We start from the raw sequence: 19984 nt of genomic DNA, 5'->3' as shown, positions 1-19984 counted from the left end.
ATCCCTAGAAACCAGTGATGTGATTTCTGTCCCTATCGTTTTGCTTTTTCCAGAATGCAGAGGAATCTTTTTAGTACATAAGTCAGGTCCAGTCGTCCTGTGTTTTAAGCCCCCATGGCATTCAGAATGAAACCCAAATGCCTCTCCGTGGGTTGCACGGTGGCTCTCTGCCTCTTTAATCCTGTTCCGCGTTACTTTTCCTTCCCTGTGGTCCAGCCTCTCGGGCTGCCTTTTTGCTCATTTCTGCCTTAGGGGCTTTGCATCTGCTCTTCCCTTTTCCTCAGCTCTTTCCTGACCAGCTTTCTTTCCCTCATCGCCTCTCACCACTCCCCACTGTTTGAGCCCTATTTCTTCCTTTAGAACAAACACATCACTACATGAAATGACCTTGCTCATTCATTTACTTGTTTACTGTCTATCCCCCTTCTCTAAAGCTGTAAGGTCCTTAAAGGCAGGGAGCTTGTAGGTCTTATTAAGAGCTCCCGTTCCTAGAAACTTAGAATAACGCCAACCCACGGTTGGGCTTCCACTGGGATTCACAGAATGAACACACGTGTGCCAAAGAAGCAGGGACTAGTGAGGTCCACGTGGCTGAAACTCTAAGAAGATTCAAAGAAGAAACAGGCCTTATATTGCATGCACATGGGGGAAAAAAAGGGTAGGAGGACTGGCCACAACTCTGAACCAGGGTCTCCCTACTGCCATTCTACCATCCCTTCCCCAAAGTCCCCAATGATGGGGCCACAGAGTGCCTGGGACACAGAGCTGGGGCCTCTCCCATCCTGGCCCTCTGGAGCCGTCAGGCTTGTTTCTCTCCTGAGGCCTGGGTCCCTTCAACTCTTCTTTGCCCACCTGGCTGGAGCTCCCACACACAGCCAGCTCAGGCTCACAGGCCTTCTTTCTCCTATCCATGTGAATTCAGAGAGGCAGGGAGAGCCCAGGGGTTATTCTGTCTTGCACTCTTCCCCGGGGAAGAGCCACACAGGACCCTGGTCTTGTAAACCCTGAGAGATTATGAGACAAATTCCTGCCTCGCAGGGCCCCACGCGCTCAGCGAAGGGTATACACTGGTGTCCACAGTTCCCTGAGCTGATGTCCCAGCTTTCTCTCTCAATTAGCACTAGAGTTCTGAAAGCTTAATTTTGTTATAATTTATTATCTCAGGTGGGGGTGGCCAAGGGAGAAGGCGGGGAATTCCTTTGCCACGAGAACATCTGTTTTGCTGGATAGCAAAACTTAAATTATGACCTCAAGACTTGAGCAGAAGCTTATAGCTCTTTCGGTCCAGTCTCCTAATTTTATATGTAAAGATACTAAATCCGAGAGAAGTTAAGGAACTTGCCTGGGGCCACCAAGCTAAATAGGGACAGAGCTGGGGTAGAACTCAAGTTTCCTTAATCCCAGTTCAGCCTTATCTCCACCTTAAAATGTTCTTGAATTTGGCTTTTATCCCTTCCTCTCCACTGAAACTGCTCTTTTAAAGGCCACTAATAGCCTCAATCACCAAAATACAACAGCCTTTTCTTAGTCCTCATCTAACTGGACAATACCACGGAACAGAACCCTGCTCGCCACACAAAACTTCCTGAAGCACACGTGGCAGGGCCTCCTCTTGTGCCTCTGACCTCCAGCCCCTTTTCCCAGTTGGAGCTACCTCTGGGTCTATCGAAGGCAGGCTCCCCTGCCTCACCTCCACAATGTGGGGGGTGAAATCCTTCCTTGAGACCCCTTCTCCTCTTCATCTGCATTCCCACCCCAGGGGCACTGCATCCACTGACTCTCATGGTCTTACCACACAGGGCAGCCAAGAGTCCCCTACTCTCCTTCCAGTCCCGACCTCTCTTCTCCAAGAGAACCACTGAACATTGTGAACACGGAAGTTATCCTACAAGGACCGGAAATTCGTGCTTGCGGTCTGACTTGCCATCTTCCCTCTGCTACTTCCCTCCCTGCTCTTATGCTTCCTAACTTGACATAACTAAACTCCAAAACCCAGGTTCAAAACTGGGAGGACTCTTCTGATCTACTCTTTTCTCCCCATGTTCAACTAGACACCAGGTCTCACTTATTCTGCCTCTAAAATCTCTCCCCCGTCCAATTCCTCATTGCCTTTCATAGCAATCCTCTAGTGCAGACTACAAAAATCTCTCTCTGCTCTTGAGCCTCTTCTCTGGTTTCCCTCTTCAAGCTCTCCTAACTTGGCACTCTACTACCCTACCATGTAGGGAGGAGGTTAGTGCACCCTATCATGTATTCACAGTGTGTACCCCATAGCGAAATGCTCAGGGAAGCCTACAGTCCAGCTGCACTCTTCCTTTCCACACTTCTCCTCATATTCCCACAAATCCCAACTCTTCAGTTACATAAGACTGTCCACTACTCCATAATGGTGCCCTGCATGTTTGAGTCTTGCTTTTGTGCTTCAGCTCATACTGTTTCATCTTCCTGGAAGGCCTTACCCATTTTTAAGATGATTTTGGTTGTAAAGGAGAGAGAATTCAAGCTCAAATTAGTTTATGTGAAAGAAGGGATTTATTGGTTCACATAACTGTCCAGTGCATAGAGCCAGCTTCAGAGAATACAATAATTATCATCAAAGGTCTTTCTGGAAACCCCTCTCTCTCCTTCTCTCTTTCCCCCATTCCCCCATCCCCCGAAGTCTCTCCCACAATAGGTAAACTTCCTTCCTGCACAGAGTAATGGAGATGTGAAAACATGGCCACAGACAGCTCTGGGCTTTCAACAATCCAACCCAGTGAGGACCTTGCTGGGATCCCAGATGAAGAGCTCCTTTCTCATAGTAACTACAAAATCCCAGAGAAGGACTCTGCTCGACCTGGACTGAGTCACACCACATCCCCTGGAAAGATCACTATGACCAGGGGCATGGGAAATTGTGAATGGCAAGGCCTGGGTCACATGCCCATTTCTATCTTCAAGCAGCAGGGGTAGTCATGGCAGCCCCACGGGGACAGCCTGGAATGAGGGAATCTGGGCAGAGTAGAACAACCTAGTTCCACTGAACTCTCATTTCTCCACCTACTGCCTCCAGACTTAATCCTGAGCCCTTGTCCAAATCAAATTCTAGTTTTGCCTCTTCTGTGCACTGATTGTCTCCCCCAACTGATCCAACTCTCTGAGGGCAGGAATTGGATTCCTACGTGATCAGTATAAGGCTTCACGCAAAGGTGTCTCCAGAAAAGTTTTCACAGTCTGCAATTACTATGTCCAATTATTTCTTTGTGAAGTCATTGCCTGATTCCCCTGGGACTGACTTGCCCCCCACCGAATCTCCAAGCACCTAGAACAGTGCCTAACACATAACAGGGGCTTGATAAATATTGAGTAAATGAATAAATGAGTGGTTTGAATAGAACAAAGGTTACCAGCCTTTGGTGTTTGGTAAACAAGCACAGCTGCTTTTTAATTCTTCCCACTTCACAGAGAAAAATAAACGATAAGGCAAGAACTCCAACTTCTTGTCCCCACCATCCCAGCCCCAAATTTCTGTACACACACCCCATGCTTATGGCCTTCCTGTCAGTCTCAGGGGAGGAGATGCACATTCATGTCCAGATTAAGCTGCCCATCCATACTCTGCACCCCCTCCTCCCTGCCCATCCTCTTGGGGCTCTGCTCTTTCTACCACTTCCTCTTTCCTGTACCTTCTGCATCTCCCTTGGTCTGGACTCTTTCTTTACGGCTTCTCAGTGGATCCAAGTCCCCACATGGGAGCCAAATGAGGTCAAATAAATCCTCCCTGAGCCCTCCCCGCTTCTCCCACCTTCCTTCTACAGTTCCAGTTTCTTTTCCAGGAGACTCCATTTGTGGCCACAACTTCCTCAATCCCACATGCTTAACCCCACTGCAATTTGTCTCTTCTCCTGTCACTCTATTGAAACTGCTCTTGCCAAGGTTGCCAACAAGTTTCCAGACCCAGTGGTCACCTGCCAATCTTCATCTTATTTGACTCTTGCAGTATCCGACTCAACTAACTACTTCCTCACCTTGAAATTCTTTCCTTCCTTGGCTCCCATGATGCTGCTCTGCCTTGGATTTTCTTTTCCGCCTCTTAGCTCACTCCTTCTTGGTTTCCATCACAGGCTCCTCTCCCTAGACGTTTCTCAGCTCCTGGAGCTGGGGGGGGTGGGAGATGCATCCTCTGCCTTCTCTCCCCTTCTCACTTAGCCTGGTGAGATTCCCAACTTTCAAGGCTCTCACTGCCCATGAGCACCACAGAATTCCAAGTTGACCCTTCTCCCCAAGTGCATCCTATCTCCTCATCCACATATCCAACTGCCTGCCAGGGATCTCCACTTGGATGATCCACAAGAATCATGACCAAACATGACCAAAATAAGTCAGCATTCTTCTCCTCAAGCCTTCCCTCTTCCTCCTGCATTTCTCCATCTCAGGGAACGGCACTACCATCCCACCAGTGGCCCAAACCAGGAATCCTGGACTCATTTTTGTCTACATCCTTTAAAATGTAGTTCCTCCTCAACGCCATTCCAGTTGATCATGAAAAAAATTCTATTATTGCAACGCCCAAATAGCTCTTAAATCTATCTCCTTTTCCTACCTCCCACTACCACCACTTTAGTTTAGTTCTTAATCTTTTCCCACCTGGATCACAGAAATAACTTTCCATCTGGTCTCCTAACCTCAGAACCTGATTCCTCCAGTCCACGTAGGTGATCTTTCTAATGCACAAAGCGATCCTGCCAACCCATTTCCTTAAAATTCTCTGGTTCTTGAAAGTTCTCATCACAAGGTAAAAAATTTTAACTATGTATGGTGATGGATGTTAACTAGACTTACTGTGGTGATCATTTTGCAATATATACAAATACCGAATCATCTCACTGTACACCTGAAACTAATATAATGTTATGTCAGTTATACTTGAATTTAAAAAAACCGTTTGGTGGCATCTCATTATACTCAGAATAAAATCCAAAGTCCTTGGCACAATAAGAAGGCCCTTCACGACTGGATCTCTGTCTCATCTTTTATCCTCCATCTCTTGACACTCCTTTTATATATTGTGTTCTAATCAAACCAAATTATTTCGCATTCCCAGCATGTTCCATGTGGCGACATATCTCAGTGCCTTCTTACATGTTGGTCCCTCTGCCTGGCATTCCTTTTCTCCACCTGCTAACTACCACTCATTTTTAAGACTCAGCCCATGTGTCATTTCTCTTGGCCAATGTTCCTGCCTAGAGAAGGTGCCCTCTGTTCTCCCACAGCCCCGTGGCACTTCCTGCTCTGAGATGTAAGGGTCTTTTACACATATCTCCCATTAGGCTGAGTTCCTCAAGAGCAGGGACTAAGACCTTCCTCCCTACTTCCATGGCATCATGTATATGTCTAGCTCACACTAGGTGCTCAGTAAGTGCTTATGGGTGAGCAGATGGATTAACGGCTGGGTGGCTGGCTGGCTGGCTGGCTGAATGGATGGATATCCTACTATCCTGTCTTTCCCAAGTCTTCTCCGACCACTTCCTTCCACCAAAGCCTGAACCTTCAGTGGCAGCTCCTCTCTGTTGCCACCTACTAATGGCCCACACTTCTGAGGCAGGAATGGAAAATGATTCCAGGAGCTGTCCAGATGATGATTAGGAACCACTTTCGTGTCAGAATCAATGTGATACACGATGGTGACCACCACCTCCACCTCCAGAAGGAACCTGGCCCCAACCAACCACTTGCTATTCTCTCAGCCACTGACCTCAATCAAGGCTTGTGCCATACTGTCTGCTGATGGGTACTGGGTCCTGGCCTGCCAGCTCTCTATTGCCGACACTAGTGGTGGTCTAGTAAGAACTGTGTGGTATTAGAATGGAAAGGACATAGGTTTTGGAATTAGGCAAATCATGATCTCAATACATTGCTGTCACTTACTAAGCTGTGTGACATTAAGTTACACAGTTAACCTAACTTCTCTGACCCTCACTTCCTCATCTGTAAGATGGAATTGATGACTGTATTTCCTCATAGGTTGATGAGAAGAAACAAATGAGGATAACAGATGGGATTGAAAATGACGAACACAGTCTATGACCATCAAAGGCTTTCAATATTATTATTCCGTCTTTTGTAGAAATGAGTTTGCATTCTTTGTGCACCTCAGTTCTCTCTTTTCTCCAACTAACATTTATTAAACACCTCCTTTGTGCCAGACATTGGGCTCAGTGCTGTATGATGAGCAAAAATAAGTCACCATTCCTGCTTTAGGGAGCCCTGGTAGGGAGGGGGCACCCAGACTAGCAAGGGAGACAGATACATAAACACCTAATTAATTTGCACTGTGTAATAAATATTAGTGCTCTAAGACTCTGGAGGCAGGTGGCCCAGGTTGATTTTACAGCATGGGGAAGTTGTTCCCATAAGTAACAATTTTCCACAGAAAACCTATCTGTTGGCTAAGTCATCAGCAGGGAATCCAGGGTAAATTCTTGGTGATACAGTCCTATCCTTAAATATATTACCTCCCTTTCCTCTATTCTTGGTTGAGAAATCAAGTGAGCAGCGGGACAAATTCAAGGCACCGACTATTAGCCGTGCAGGATTTTATTTTACTTTAATTTTTTGGTGCTATGAAAAGCACAATGTTTTTCCTCTTTTCTGTAAAGAAAATTAGAACTAAAGATGGCTCAGCAGATAAAAGCTGTGGGCGGTAAATACTCCTACTATTCCCCCCTGCATTTCAGGCTTCTAGGTTTCTCTTTGCATTTACTGAGCTAGAATCCTGAAAGAGGCCTGAGGAATTCTAGCTCATATCCTAAGTAAGAGATGAAAAGACTGAGGCTCAGAGGGGCTAAACGACTTGCCCAAAGTCAAGTTAGAGAAGGAGCCAAAATTAAAACACAGCTCTCCTGATCCTCCCCTTTAACTATTCTGCAAATCTCCCAACTCCCTGGATCTTAGGCACCTGAACCCCGGCAAGTTCCTTCCTGTCTATGTAGCCCTCCCATCCAGGGTGGAAGTCAGGGCTGTCTCCATTTCTAAGCATCCTGGAAGCCACAGACAAACCACTTCTTCCTTTAACATGTCACTGGGTCCCTCCTCCCAGAAACATCCTGTTTCTCAATCACAGGATACTTTCAGATCCTCCTCTTTGGTTTGAGAAGCACATCTGCATGAAAAGTTTGGTTAGAGGTGGTTTTCTCTAAATGCCTCTCAGGACTGACTTTCCTGGCTGAGAAAGCTTTGTGGTTGAGGTTGCTATTCTGCAATTATCTTGGCCTTAAAAGAGCTTTCATGGGTACCCCGCACCCCCTCAGGAGGGAGCCAGAATTGATTCTTCTATGTTTAGAACCTCGCATCAAAGACCTCAAGAATCTGAACATGAAGGTAATTCCCAATTTCATAGCTCACTTAGAGCAGGAAAGGAGCTTGGGGTAGCCCTGGGCCAACTACTCCAGGAAACGGAGCCCCCAGAGCAGCAGGAGCAGAGCCACCTATCTCGACTCCTGGTCCAGCGCTCTCTCCCACTCTTTGTAATATCACTCCAGCCTCCTGGGCTGAAGCAGCTGCGCCATCAAAAATGTCATATCACTTATGACAACACAGTTAGTTATATAACTGATGCTGCAGAGCAGGCAAGGGGAAGAAGCCCTGAGCGTGAACCACAGCGCCCCACTTCTGGCTCTCAGGGAAGCTAAGGCCCACATACTTGAGAACTCCATATAGGAAGAGAACACCCACTAATCAATCAAAGGAATCAAAACTGTAGCTGACATGTGTAAAATGATTTCTAGAAAACTGTTAAAAGGGCATTTCATGTATTACATCACTTAATGCTCACAACCCTGTTAGGTATTTTTATTATCAGCCCTATTTTACAGGCAAGGAAACTGAGGCACAAAAAAGTAACTTGTTTAAGGGCACACTTCTAGTTAGTGGTAGAGTCAAGATTTAAAGCCAAGCAGCCTGGTTACAGAGCCCAAGCTGCTAACTGCCTCTCAGTTTTAAAAGCACGCTAAACGGCTTCTCTCAATAGGAATCCACCTATCTCTTTGAACCACTAACAGGTCACTGCTCCTTTCTCTCCTTCCTCCGCTATGCTAATGACCGATTTCTCAGGAGGTTTCTTTCCTAACCAGTATTGTGCATAAATGAGAGACATAGAATAAAATAAGAATGTGATACTGGTTTGAACAAATTCTTAGAATGCAGTTTAAGCACCTTCAAGCTTTTTATGATGCAGTCAATAAAGTGAGGTGAAGTGCTCTTCTTACAGCATCTGCTAACCATTTTAAAATCCATGCAGTATGTATGTAAACATACACATACGTGCACATTTTTAAAAAATTTTCAAAATCAAAAGTTGTTCTTTGCTAGTGTCATATTTTGGGGTAATTCTTTCCAAAATGTTTTTTTCAGTTTGAAATCACCTCCTCACCAGCTTGTCTGTCTTTCAGATCAAAATGTGCTCTTGTGATAATGGTCCGTCTAGCTTTGTAAGAAATGAGAGACTTAGAACACCCTGGGAGAGAGGGAACCAAGTCCCTGCATCCAGATTGACTGAGCACATGTCTGAAAAATATGACCTTATTCTACTCATATTAAATCTCCAGTGTTAACAGTGAGAAGCTGAAAAACATAAGTGATCCTGTCCTATCTTTAGCAGGTGTGGCTAAGATGCATGATATAATCTGGGGAGTTCCAAGTCCTAAAAAAACAAGACAGTCCTCTGACTCTGGGCACTATAAATCTAATCTAGCCCCACACAGAGACTAGAAATTCTGGATTCCTTTGGAGTCTTGTCAATCCTGCATGAAGCTTCATCCATTTAATCTCATCAGCAACAACCCTTTCAGTAAGCACACGGGTTCGATTTCAGAATCCAACAGGTGACTGAGGTTCAAGAATTCCACAGCTGATTCCTGAGGAGATCAGGTGGACTGTGTGCTACTCTTCTGGCAGGAAGGTCTGCTGGTATTTACAGCTCAGTGAACAGTAAGAAGGGAGACAGCACCATCCATCAGCAAAGGAGAACTCATCTGCTACTTGATCTGACATTCTGTTTGAGCTCACACTGTCTCCAGAGAGAGAGGTGCATTCCATTTGAATAAACATGGAGACAGGAGGAAGGGGAGGGGGAGCAAAGCAGCCAAAGAGATGACTGCAGAAACAAGAAGTCCACAGATCGAGGAGCTCTCAATGGAGCGCTGCCCCAACATGGGACCGTTTGGGGATGTGCAGGAAACGCCCTTTCAGACGACTGTACTTTTACTGAGTAATGGCTGCAAGCTGCTATTCACCTCCTCTCATGCCTGCCACTTAGCCGGTGCCAAACAGCGGTGCGCTGAATGAACACAGGCTTGCCCTGAACCTAAGCCAAAGACTAAACACCCTAATTACAAAGTCAGGGTCAGCTGGTAGGAGGAAACCAACAGCTTTTGGCAATCTTAAGATTGTCTTCCCTGTCTGGTAGGGTCTGTCCTCAGACTCCAATCCTACTGGAAGGGCTGGGATGTTTGTATGAGCAATGGTGTCTTCACCAGGCAAATCCTTAAATTTTGTTTTACCAGTGGCACTGAGCAAGCACCTTGGAAAGGAACACACATCCAAAGTGCTCCACTTTACTGTGTTCACTTATATAAAGCCTACCAGCTAGCAAGCCAGGCCTCAATTGTCACCTTCGGACTCTCTAGCTCCCTAAAAATTCACTTAATGCTCCAGAGACAACAGCTAGCCTGAATATGACATCACAGAAAATTCAACATCTCAAATGAGGACAAACTGTGGTGTCCATAGCAATTCCACAGTTCATTTTACATTTTCATCAGGTAGATGGTCCAAGTAGTTGTCACTATTTGCTCAGAATGGGAAGTCACTTAAAGTGATTCTGTTGATTCCATATATAATGCCTGAAGAGATTTCTTTGAGAGGGTTTTGGTGATTAAATAAAATTAACACTTGCTGTTAAAATTTTGATTAATTGGAATAAAAGAGTCCCCTGATTGACTGCAAAAATGACGAGGCTGTATCACAGGTGAGGTCAGGACCTCCTAACAAGCAAAATTATTTAAAATGTCACACATAAAAAGTCACTGATTACTCATGATATGTGTAAAATTATATTTTGCCGTCTCAATGATCATTGTTTATTTCTCAGTACGGAAATGTTCTGGATTGTCCGACACAGAGCTCCCAAACACTAGTTCACAATCACATACACAAAGGAAAAAAAACCTAGCAAGCTATTTTCAAATGAAAATTTTAATGAAGTATTAAGAATCACGCTTTTCAAATGACAGTCTAACAGGTAGCCTCTCTTAATGGATGCGAGTTTCCCACTGCAACATGTATCAAGCAAAAGAATGTCAAAGGTCAGTTTCCCTGCAATGTTCCTAGGCTGGTATGGGTGTTAACACTTTGTTCTAAGCAGCATCTGCCAGCCAAGGCCTCTGTAATATAATTTCAGTTACTACAGGCATATATGGAAGCCCCGTCCGTCTTCTAATCAACACGCCATAACGTGGATAAGAATGTACGCTGAATGGAGTGGCTCTTTGCTCCTCTGGAAATGCTGATTAAAAAGGATCTGGAGATGTCTCAATATCAATATTCTTCCTCTCAATGCAACAGGCTGAGCTATTAAACCCCAGTCCCCATTAGGAAGTCATCGAGTTCTCACAGGGCATCACTCACAGAGAACGCTCTAATTTCATCTGCCCAGGTGAAATAAAAGAGCATCCTGATTAACTCGTAAGTATGGTCTGATAGGTTGTTAACCAATCATACTGGCCAGGCAAGTCCAAAATTGCGTTTTGTAAATGCCACCTAGATTTTCAGAGCCAGCCCCACCCATAAGTACAGTTCTCCTGATTCAAGTGACTCTCACCCAAGTGGCAATCTGGAAAATCACCTCTGCAAGGGAAGGCTCAAAAGAATTCGTCACTAGGATACAGTGACACCAATCCCACATTTTGTGGTTAATAAAACAAGTCCTGCATCCAGCTTGGCACAAGGCCCTGATCTGATTTATTTCAAGCCAAGCTGGAGGGCTTACAGGAAAAGCTGTCATTCATGAATGCTTCAGGAGGACAGGACACTAGGGTCCCTTGTGGCAAAATTTACATGGGCCAGAAATCTTTCTGACTCACCTTTTGAGCAAACTTACTCATTTCCTAAAGAGAACTGGTGTATTTTTAAAAATATACTAACAGTTTTACCTACAAAATCTCAATTTTGCCTGTTATTTTTCTCCAGAAAGGCGTCCTGTCGGGTGATAAAGCGGGGAGTGCAGGGAAAAGAGAGAAAGTGCCAGGACGTCTGATTTAACCATCTGAAATAGCTAACGCTTGATTTCCGCCCCCCCCTCCGTGTAACCAAATATGAGACGCAGAAGACTTTCCCGGAGAAGTCTAAATACAGCCTTCATTTAACATTTTCTGCCCCAGTACATAATTAGGAAATTTCATTCTAAAATGGCACGCCTATCTCCTTGGAGAGCGTGCCTCTGTTTGAATAAAAAAGGCGAGGTATCCTTCAGGGTACTCAGTATATATTTTTAAACTTCTTATTAAATCAACCTAAGTTATGGGGCTTGTTCAGGAAAAGCAGGTAAGGAGTTGCTTTGGCAGATTCAAAGTTAATTTCCAGACTCTAGCATACACCCCGCTTCCCTCAACCGAGCGTTTCCGAATGCCTTCGGCCTCCTTCGAAGAGGCTCGGCTCTCTCCGCCGAGGCCCCGGCTCGGCTCCGAACACTGCCGAGTCCCTCCGAGCCTCGCGCCCAGCCTGCGCCGAGCCGAGCCGAGCGCCACCAAGCTGAGCCTCCTCGACTTTTCCAGCCTCGGCTGGGCGCTGTCCACCACTCGCAGCGCCTGAAACCTCACCCAGCTCCGGTGGCTGGGGCTTCTACTGGGCTGCAAGCCTGCCACTGCAGATTAGAGTTCTGAAGTTTTGAAACGTCCCCTTTAGGGAGAAAGGGGTGGTGCTGCTTGCATTTACCGACCTGCAAGGCCTCCTCCAGGCAGATGCAACATGCACCTTGTTGCAACGAGCAATTCCCCAGGCCCCGCCTTCCCATCCATTTGGGTTGCACAAGCTTCAAAGAAGCCCCAGGCCAAATTACCCGTGGATAATTTGGGTGCGGCAAACCGAGGGGCCTCTGCACAGAAAGCCCCAGGGAGCTCTCGAACAAAAATAAGAACACGTCAAGCAGACGGGAGAAATTGTCTCCGAGACGCTACTCCCTACCATCATGGCGCCGCCTAGAACCCGCTTGTCATGCCTGTTACACATGCAAGATTTTTTGCATCTTGGTTCTGAAACCGCAAGCATGCTTCGTCTCCCACCCACCTTTCTGCGAAAGGGGTTTTTACTTTCCATTGTTTTCCTACGGGATGCAATTACTTCGGCTATTCTGTCAAGTTGAAAAATAATCATTTTTGTTTACTGCACAGCAACCCCTAATTAGGAGCTGTGTGTGCACGAAGGTGTCACAGCAAAGCGACGTGGAATCCTCGCTAAACGGTCTTAACGAACTCCTCCGTCCCGAACCGACAGGCCGACGGAAGCAGCGGGGCTAGGAGGCCCAAGGGCGCGCACCCCTTTCCTAAGGTCACCCCCTCCCCAAGCAAAGCTGCCTGTGGGCTCACCAGGAACTGCTAACCAGGAGTGGATGGGGCAAGAAGCAAGCCTGGGAGTAGGAAGGAGGGGCAAGGCTCCTTACTGAGAAAGTGTGGAAGGGAAGGAATATCCCATTTTGTTTTAATTTTCAACCATCACTCAAATCCACCCCCAGTTAATTAGGAGGGGTAACTGATATCTAAGGCAGAAGGGGGTGGTGCAGCAAGTGGGGCCTGAAATCCGCATTGTGGGTAGATAACACGGAACACAGCCTATGCAGAGTGTAAATAAATACATTGATAAAGGCCATAGAGTGAACGAAAACTGCCAGTGTCAGGAGAGCAAAGGCTGGGAGGGTGGGGGAGAAAGGCGGGGGAGCAGCAAGGGGCAGGCATTCAGCCTCACAGCCAGCGTCCTCCTTCCACCTCTACCTTGGATACACCTGCGCCAGCCACATTCGCTTGGACACCCACACCCTCCCCTACCACACGCCCCTTCCCCCAACCTCCGTCCTTTGGGGGTGGGGAGGAGGGGCAGAAACCACAGCCTCTAATTCAGCACCAAATCCATGAACAGCAGACACTTGATACTCCACCCCAGCCTAGGGCTGGGTCCCCTCCACGTTTTAGCCAAGTTCAAAAATCACTGCCCCAGGAGAAGAGTAGGGGGAAGTGGGATTATGGATGTGGAGTAGGGGGTGGAGGAAGGAGGAGAGAGAAATAGAAACAGAATGATACAGAGACACAGAGATAGAAATAGAGGCAGCGACACACAGGAAACACCACACAATCGAGTAATGATCATAATCATGCCAATAATGTGATGTTCTGATCAATATGGCGGACGCTGTCATTCATACAACTACAGGCGCTCCCCTTCCCTCCACCACCCCCCCGGAGAAGAAAACACCCACCCTGGGAGTTGGGGTGGAGGACCCAGAACCAACGCAGGGCATGGGGGAGGGGAGTCAAATTCAGGTGTGTGTATGCGTGTGCGTGTGTTTGTGTGTGTGTGCACGAATTAAAAACCGGGCCTGGAGAGCAATGTGAAGTGAGCAAGGTAATAAAAATTATTTAAAAATTATGCTTAATAAAAGTACAAATCCCAATGCCACAGGGACTTACTTCATCTGCTTCACAATGGTGCTTTTTCCAGATTCTCCAGCCCCTGTTGGGACAGACGGGGGAAAATTTGGTGAGTGTCAGCTTAGGGGACCGGGGTGGGGGGTTGGGGGGTAAGGCATGCGAGGGAGTGGGCGATCCTGGGCACATGGTGGTGCCAACTCGGGGACCAGGTCTCCCCAGGAGCGAGTTGGGGGGGGACTGGTGGGGGGGTGCAGAGTGGCCGGGGTCGGGGGATGGGGGTGGCAGTCCCGGTCCTTACCCAGCAGGAGTAATTTCACGTCTTTGGCGGCGCTGATGCCATCCTCTTTGAGGTTTTTCTCAATCGCCTTGCTCCGCTCGAGGGCGGCTCGCTCCTCTGCGCTCAGAGTACATCCCATGGTGGCCCCTTCCCTGCCACAGCCCGCACGACTCGGCTGGCACGGCTCCCCGGCTCGGCGCGCCCCCCACCCCCCCAGAAAGCAGAGCCTGGGCTCAAAGGGGAAAAAATCACGATAGCCTCCCCTTGGCTGAAAACAAAAATGTCGGGAAAACAGAACCCCCCAAAAAGACAGCCTCTAACAAGATTCCAGCCGCGGAGACTCGCGGCAGCTGGCGGGGCTCTGGGGGTGTCGAGGCGAGGGAGGCCGGGGTCTGGGGTTCCGGAGCCGAGGGAGGAGGCGCCCGCGGTCCGAGGAGGCGCGGGCTGCAGGCACTGAAGCTTGTGCACGACCCAAAATAAATAAAATAATAGTCGAGGCAGGAATCGCAGCCGGAGCCGGCGGAGGGTGGGGTGGGGGGCAGGGTGGGTCCTTCTGCCGCTGCTGCCGGAGGAGGAGGCGGCGCGGGGTGTGGAGGGAGCGAGTTAGGGGGTGCTGCTAGTTTATTTGCATCGCTGTTCCTCAGCCGTCGGTGCGTCCGCGGCGCCTTCGCCGACCCCCGCGCGCTGGGCAGGGCTGGGCAAGGGGCCGGGCCGGGGGGCAAGTCTCTAGCGGGAGACGGCGTCGCTGTTTCCCAGAGCTCGCATCGCTCGGTGGAGCCTACCGAAGAGAAAGGAAGAGCGCGACGGAGCCGCGGGCAGCCGGGAGCTCGAGGGGGAGCGAGAGAGGAGAGACGCTGGGAGGGAGGGGAGAAAAAAAATGAAGGGAGAGCGAGCGAGCGAGCGCGCGCGCGCCACAGACCAGGCGGGGGAGGGGGCGAGCGCAGCGCGCGAGTGCGCCAGCTGCTCTGCGCACCCCGCACGGCCAGCCGCCTGCTGACGTCAACAGGGCCGCGCGCCGGGCCCTCGAGACGGGGAGGGGCGGGGGGCGGGGGAGGCGCGCGCGCTGAGGTCCGCGTAACTTGCGGGGGCGCGCGCGCGGCGCGGCCTCCCCTCCCCCACCCTCCCCCCACTCCCCTCAGGGCCCGCGGCTCCCTGAGGTGGGCTCGTGCGAGGCCTAGCGGGGGCGGGGCCTGGGGCCGGGCTCGAGCCGGGGCGCCCCTCCCCGCCTCCGCCTCCGCCTCCGCCCTCGCTCAGTGCTCTGGCGGCTCGGGCCTGGTCAACGCGAGCTCGGGGCTGGGTCGCCCGCGCCACCGTCAGGTGGGTCCACTAGGTCGCGGCCGGCGCCGCCTCCCTCGCTCTCCTGCCTCCTCTCCATCTTGGCTCCAGCAGCGCGCCTTCTTGGTTGCTCTCCGGCTGCTGAGGCCGTAGCTGCCGAGGTCAGGTGGCCTCGGTTAACTTGAGGAGACCGTGGTTCTGAGGGAACCTGCGTTCCCAATCATTCGCCCTTGGGGCGTAGGGGCAGATTCGGGTTTTTCGCTTCCTGCGTCCCACAAACATTTATTGAGCACCTAGTATGTGAGAGAGGAGGCTGTGAGGAGAGGAACACAGCGGGATGAGACAAAGCCAGGGCCTGTTCTCATGGAGCCTCTGCCTCCCTTTGCCATCGCAGACCCTGCTCCAAGATTGCCGGCCAAAAGGGCAACGCAGGAGACGGTTCCCACACTGGGCAGCTTTTGGATGGGAGGGACAGGTTTTCATGCGAGTGGTGCTTACTTTCTCAACACAGAGCTTAAATGCTTTTGCTCATTTTGAAAGGTTTAGTTCCGTTGAGATTTTTGCACTGAGCCCTCTTGTCCTGCCTCTTCCCGAAACACAAATACATTAAATGAATAGATGTTGAGAGAAGAGAGCTTCTTCCTCTAAATCTTTGAAAACACTCCCCGGCCCCATCTCTTTTTAAAATAAAGACCCAGCAACCCTGGGTCAGTTACTCAGCGTACAACTCATCAAATACTGAGGAAACACATACAGTTCTGCCAAAGATCGGGCATGTTCTAGGTGGTCTCTGAGATTTTGAAGAAATTAGTTCTCACTGCACAAAATGGTTTTACAATCAGTTCCATCAGAGCCTCAGGGGCCCTCCTAGAAAAAGGGGCCAATAGGAAAGATTGCATGGGGATAGGAGAGGCAACCGGCCAGTGGAAAACGTTTTTTCTAATAGTTGGGCATTTTTGTGGCTCTTAAGGCAAACTTGTTTGTTTCATTTCAACAATAGAAAAAACACCCCTGTTTTTGGAAATGTTACCCAGCATAAAAATACATTTGCAATGGGGGGGGGGCGGGTGGGCAATTAAGGCCCACACAGAAGAAAACATTTTTTCCCCTGAATTTTTCAATTTGTTGTTTCCCAGTTTGGGTTTGCCTCATTCCACAAATAGCTGTCTATGTCAAAAGTTGTATGTAATGTAATTTGAATATTTAAACTTAGATCACATTTAAATATTGTAGAAAACTGACAAAGGACTCTTATAAAGAATTGTTTTATAAAGTAAATAACTTCTTCCCCACTTGCCCCTCCACCCCTACCCAGTCTCCTTTTGTGTGTGTATTGAGGAGGGGAGCTTAGGGGATGAATCTGGTTTGCTTAAAATCTGGCTGTCACTAAAAATCAGCCTCCCAGATCCAAAACAGAGCTTAGGTGACCAATATTCTATAGAATTTGTTATTTCTTTTAAAGGTTGCTAGGATGGTTATGCAGATCTCTCAGATATAGGGAAAAAATTCAGCCACCTCACCCAGATTCTGCAATCCCTACGAGGCTGCATCTGAAATACTGAAGAGGTAAGACCATAACCATTTCTTTGTAAATGGTGGGTCATATTTTACATTTTAATGCTCTTTCATATGAAGTAATTTTTAATTGAAGATCTTAGACTCTTGGGGCATTGTGGTTTACATGGTTGAATCAAACTATCTTTGATTTTGGGTATATTTATTCCTTCTTGGTATCATACCTAGTATGGAGGAGGCACAAACCTATGTTTTGTGTTTTTCTTTACTCAATACTTACTAAGCACGTACCTGCCATGGACAGGGTAATGTTCTAGGCACTGTAGGTGTTGTATTTCAGGTTTGTCTACGCTGTTTTCTTTTTCTGGGTCACTTTGCATCTTTATAGCTCGGCTTCATAAAAGACTAATAATGATCTGCTTCACCTGTAGAGTGCTTTACGGCTTACAGAGCACTTTTCTGAAAATTATCTCTAGTGATCCTCCCACATAAACCTCAGTTAGGGATTGTGGTGTGAGCAGTGTCATGGCTGAGTGGAAAGAGCCTGGGCCCATATCAACCTGGGTACCCATTTTACAGCTGAGAAAACTGAGCCTCTGAGGGGCTGAATAAATTGTTCAAGGTCATGCAGTCATTTAGTACTAATGCAGGGCTCCTTTTACAGGTTTGTGGACTATTTGAGAGAGGACATGTTATACGTATTTATTTTATATTTAAATATATATATATATTTATGTCTGCATATATATATCATACTTCCTAGACTCACAGAAAGCTTACAACTCCAGAAACCAATCATATTCTGGCCCCCCCCCACCAAAAGAAGTAAGGATAACATCTCAGTTCTTTGTGAGTTATTAGTAATTAGATAATACCACAAGTGTTTAATTTGTCCATAGTTAATTCCTGTGGGAATGAGGAAATTATAGTCCTAACATCAGAAGAAATCAGGGACGGATTCAATTTGATTTTATTTTATATGATCCTCAGAATTATATTTCTCTGATTGTTCCTGTTGACCAAAAGAATAATTCTCCTTTACCCCACCTTAGGTCAACTATAGCCCTTACCACACATGGTTCAGCATACTTTTAATTTTAAAAGTAGGTGATCAGAATATTTTATATACTTTCTAAAAGGAACAACAAAAGCCTACATTGAGCTGCTTTTGTACCACATGTGGCTCCTATTCTGGAGGACAGTAATTTACGATATAAGCAAGATCCTCCAGGTCTAACTTACAGAATGTGGGCTCTGATTTGATGAACTGAATTTCCGTATTTGTTCCCTTTTGAGGTTACTTTAATTAAATATGCATGTATTGACCATCTACTGTGTTTAATGTATTGACTTAGACTCAAAGGGAGGTTTAGACATGAGCTTGGCTTCCTGAAATCTTGAAATCCCTGGAATGTTTCAAAACAATTCACATCAGAATCAGCTGGGGTGCTTGTTAAAAATTCAGTTACCCATCTTACTTCTACCAAGTCAGACTATTCTAAAATCTGTATTGGTATCCACTCCCTAGGTGATTTTTCTGAACAAAGTGCTAGGTCTTGTAGAGAATCTGTGCCAATTAATTCTAATAGCTTACATTCTTAAAGTCCAAATATCTCTCCTGTTTCTGAATTCAAATTTTCTTTATGTTTAGTAGTTTTTGTATTTCTGTCAAAGGAAAAACTTATGAGAATTACTATTCCTTATAGACGTTACTCTCCTCGTGGGAAGAAAATAGGCTAAAATGTGTGGTTCATGAGCTAAATGAAATCAAACTAAATGTCAAATGTATTAGGCATTTTGGGGAGAATGGTAGATCACTAGAAATTTTTAAGTTTCTGCACTAAGGGTTTTTATTATAAAATTGATAGCTCACACTCTAACTTAGTGGTGAATATAACTTTGAAGAATGTCTAGGTAAGGCTAAGAAATGACTTAGAGTTTTCTGATAAATATCTGGCATTAATGAGGGAAGATGCTGATCCAATTTTTTTTTATGTCCCTAGAAGATATTATTATCCTTATCCTGTTGTCCTTGTTAGCTGTTATTCAGTGCTTCTCTGACTGGTATTAATATTATTTTGTGCACATCTCTCATACCTACCAGAACAGTGGTTATCAAATGTTATTGTGCATAACAATTACGTGGGATGCTTTTTAAAATGCAGATTCCTGGGTGGATATCTAGAATTTCTGAATCAGTGAGTCTGAGGTGGAGCCTGATGTTGTTCATTTTTACAATCATACGTTCTCCCCCAAGTGATGTGCTCAGGAAACATATCACTGGACTATAAACTCCTTTGAGGTGAGGGAGTTACCACTTTGTATATATCCCAAAAGGTCAAGCATGGCCCATTGTCCACAGGTCATCAATTTTAATGCTATTAACCAAATTCACCTGTCTGTAGACAAGGGCTAAATCAGATCATATATCAAAGTTCTTTGCAGTTCTGAGACTTTTTGATTATTCTAATAGAAATTTTGTGACTTGATTCTGGAAAACTTTTAAGATTGGGTGAGTTCAAAGAGGTAATGACTTATTTTCAAGTAAGATTCTGAAAAATGAAATGATACTGATTTTAAACAAACAAAATGGGAGATTTGTTGGTATTTAGGAACTTGTGAGAAGAGCATATGCCAAATGTTTTTGAAGTTTCAATCAGAATATTCTTTGCTAAATTTCGTCTCTCATTTGTTATTTTCGGACTTCATGAAAAAAATCAGTTTATCGTTGTTAGGAATAAAAGATGACATGGGAAGAAATAAAGGTTTTGTGTACTTTTAAACGGAGGGACTTGCTTGAAGGCTTGTAGATAATTGAGTTGAGCTCTTAGGTTATTGAAGTCCATTATGTGGTCAGTGTTGAGAACATTATTTGCTGAGTGTATTTTGATGGTTCAAGAACCCCAAAGAGAGTGTGCTTTGTGATTTTTCTCAATTTAGGATAGCAAGAGAATCCCACAGGGATGCATTTGGCTTGAATTGAGTGGAAAGTTGGAGGGGGCTAGGACTGGTGCTTTCACATTGATAAGACTGACCAAGAGCTGAAATTGAAGTTGGAAGCTTGGCTTAAAATGAAAGCATTTCCTAACAGCTGTGATTCCTGTTGGCATTTTCTTGGAAAATCTTTCATCGGAAACCAAGATTCTTATTTGTTATAATAGGAATAATAGGACTTTTTAACCTACCTGGGCTAGAGTTGACAGATGTGATTAGCTGGTACATGTTTGTAAAATATTATTTA

At 46.5% G+C, this 19984-nt stretch overlaps 1 protein-coding gene across 3 annotated transcripts in view; it reads right to left on the bottom strand.

The window, feature by feature from the left end:
* The window catches only part of GNAO1 (G protein subunit alpha o1), a 171719-nt gene extending 156856 nt beyond the window's left edge, over positions 1-14863 (bottom strand). Inside the window, exons 1-2 of one of the 3 annotated variants that reach the window (XM_082607727.1) lie at positions 13975-14863; positions 13716-13758 (exon numbers count right to left, since the gene is read on the bottom strand). In XM_082607727.1, coding sequence (XP_082463853.1) covers positions 13716-13758; positions 13975-14092 — 161 coding nt within the window. In that variant the 5' untranslated portion in view covers positions 14093-14863. The remainder of the gene's footprint in view (positions 1-13715; positions 13759-13974) is intronic. The other 2 variants (XM_082607726.1, XM_082607729.1) reach the window with 2 other exon arrangements.
* Positions 14864-19984: the final 5121 nt, after the last annotated feature.

This window comes from Mesoplodon mirus (genome assembly GCF_964341445.2).
Source record: "Mesoplodon mirus genome assembly, chromosome: 19".
In the NCBI taxonomy this organism is placed as follows: domain Eukaryota; kingdom Metazoa; phylum Chordata; class Mammalia; order Artiodactyla; family Ziphiidae; genus Mesoplodon; species Mesoplodon mirus.
The sequence above is the reverse complement of the archived record's forward strand: the minus strand, read 5'-3'. Positions and strand labels throughout refer to the sequence as shown.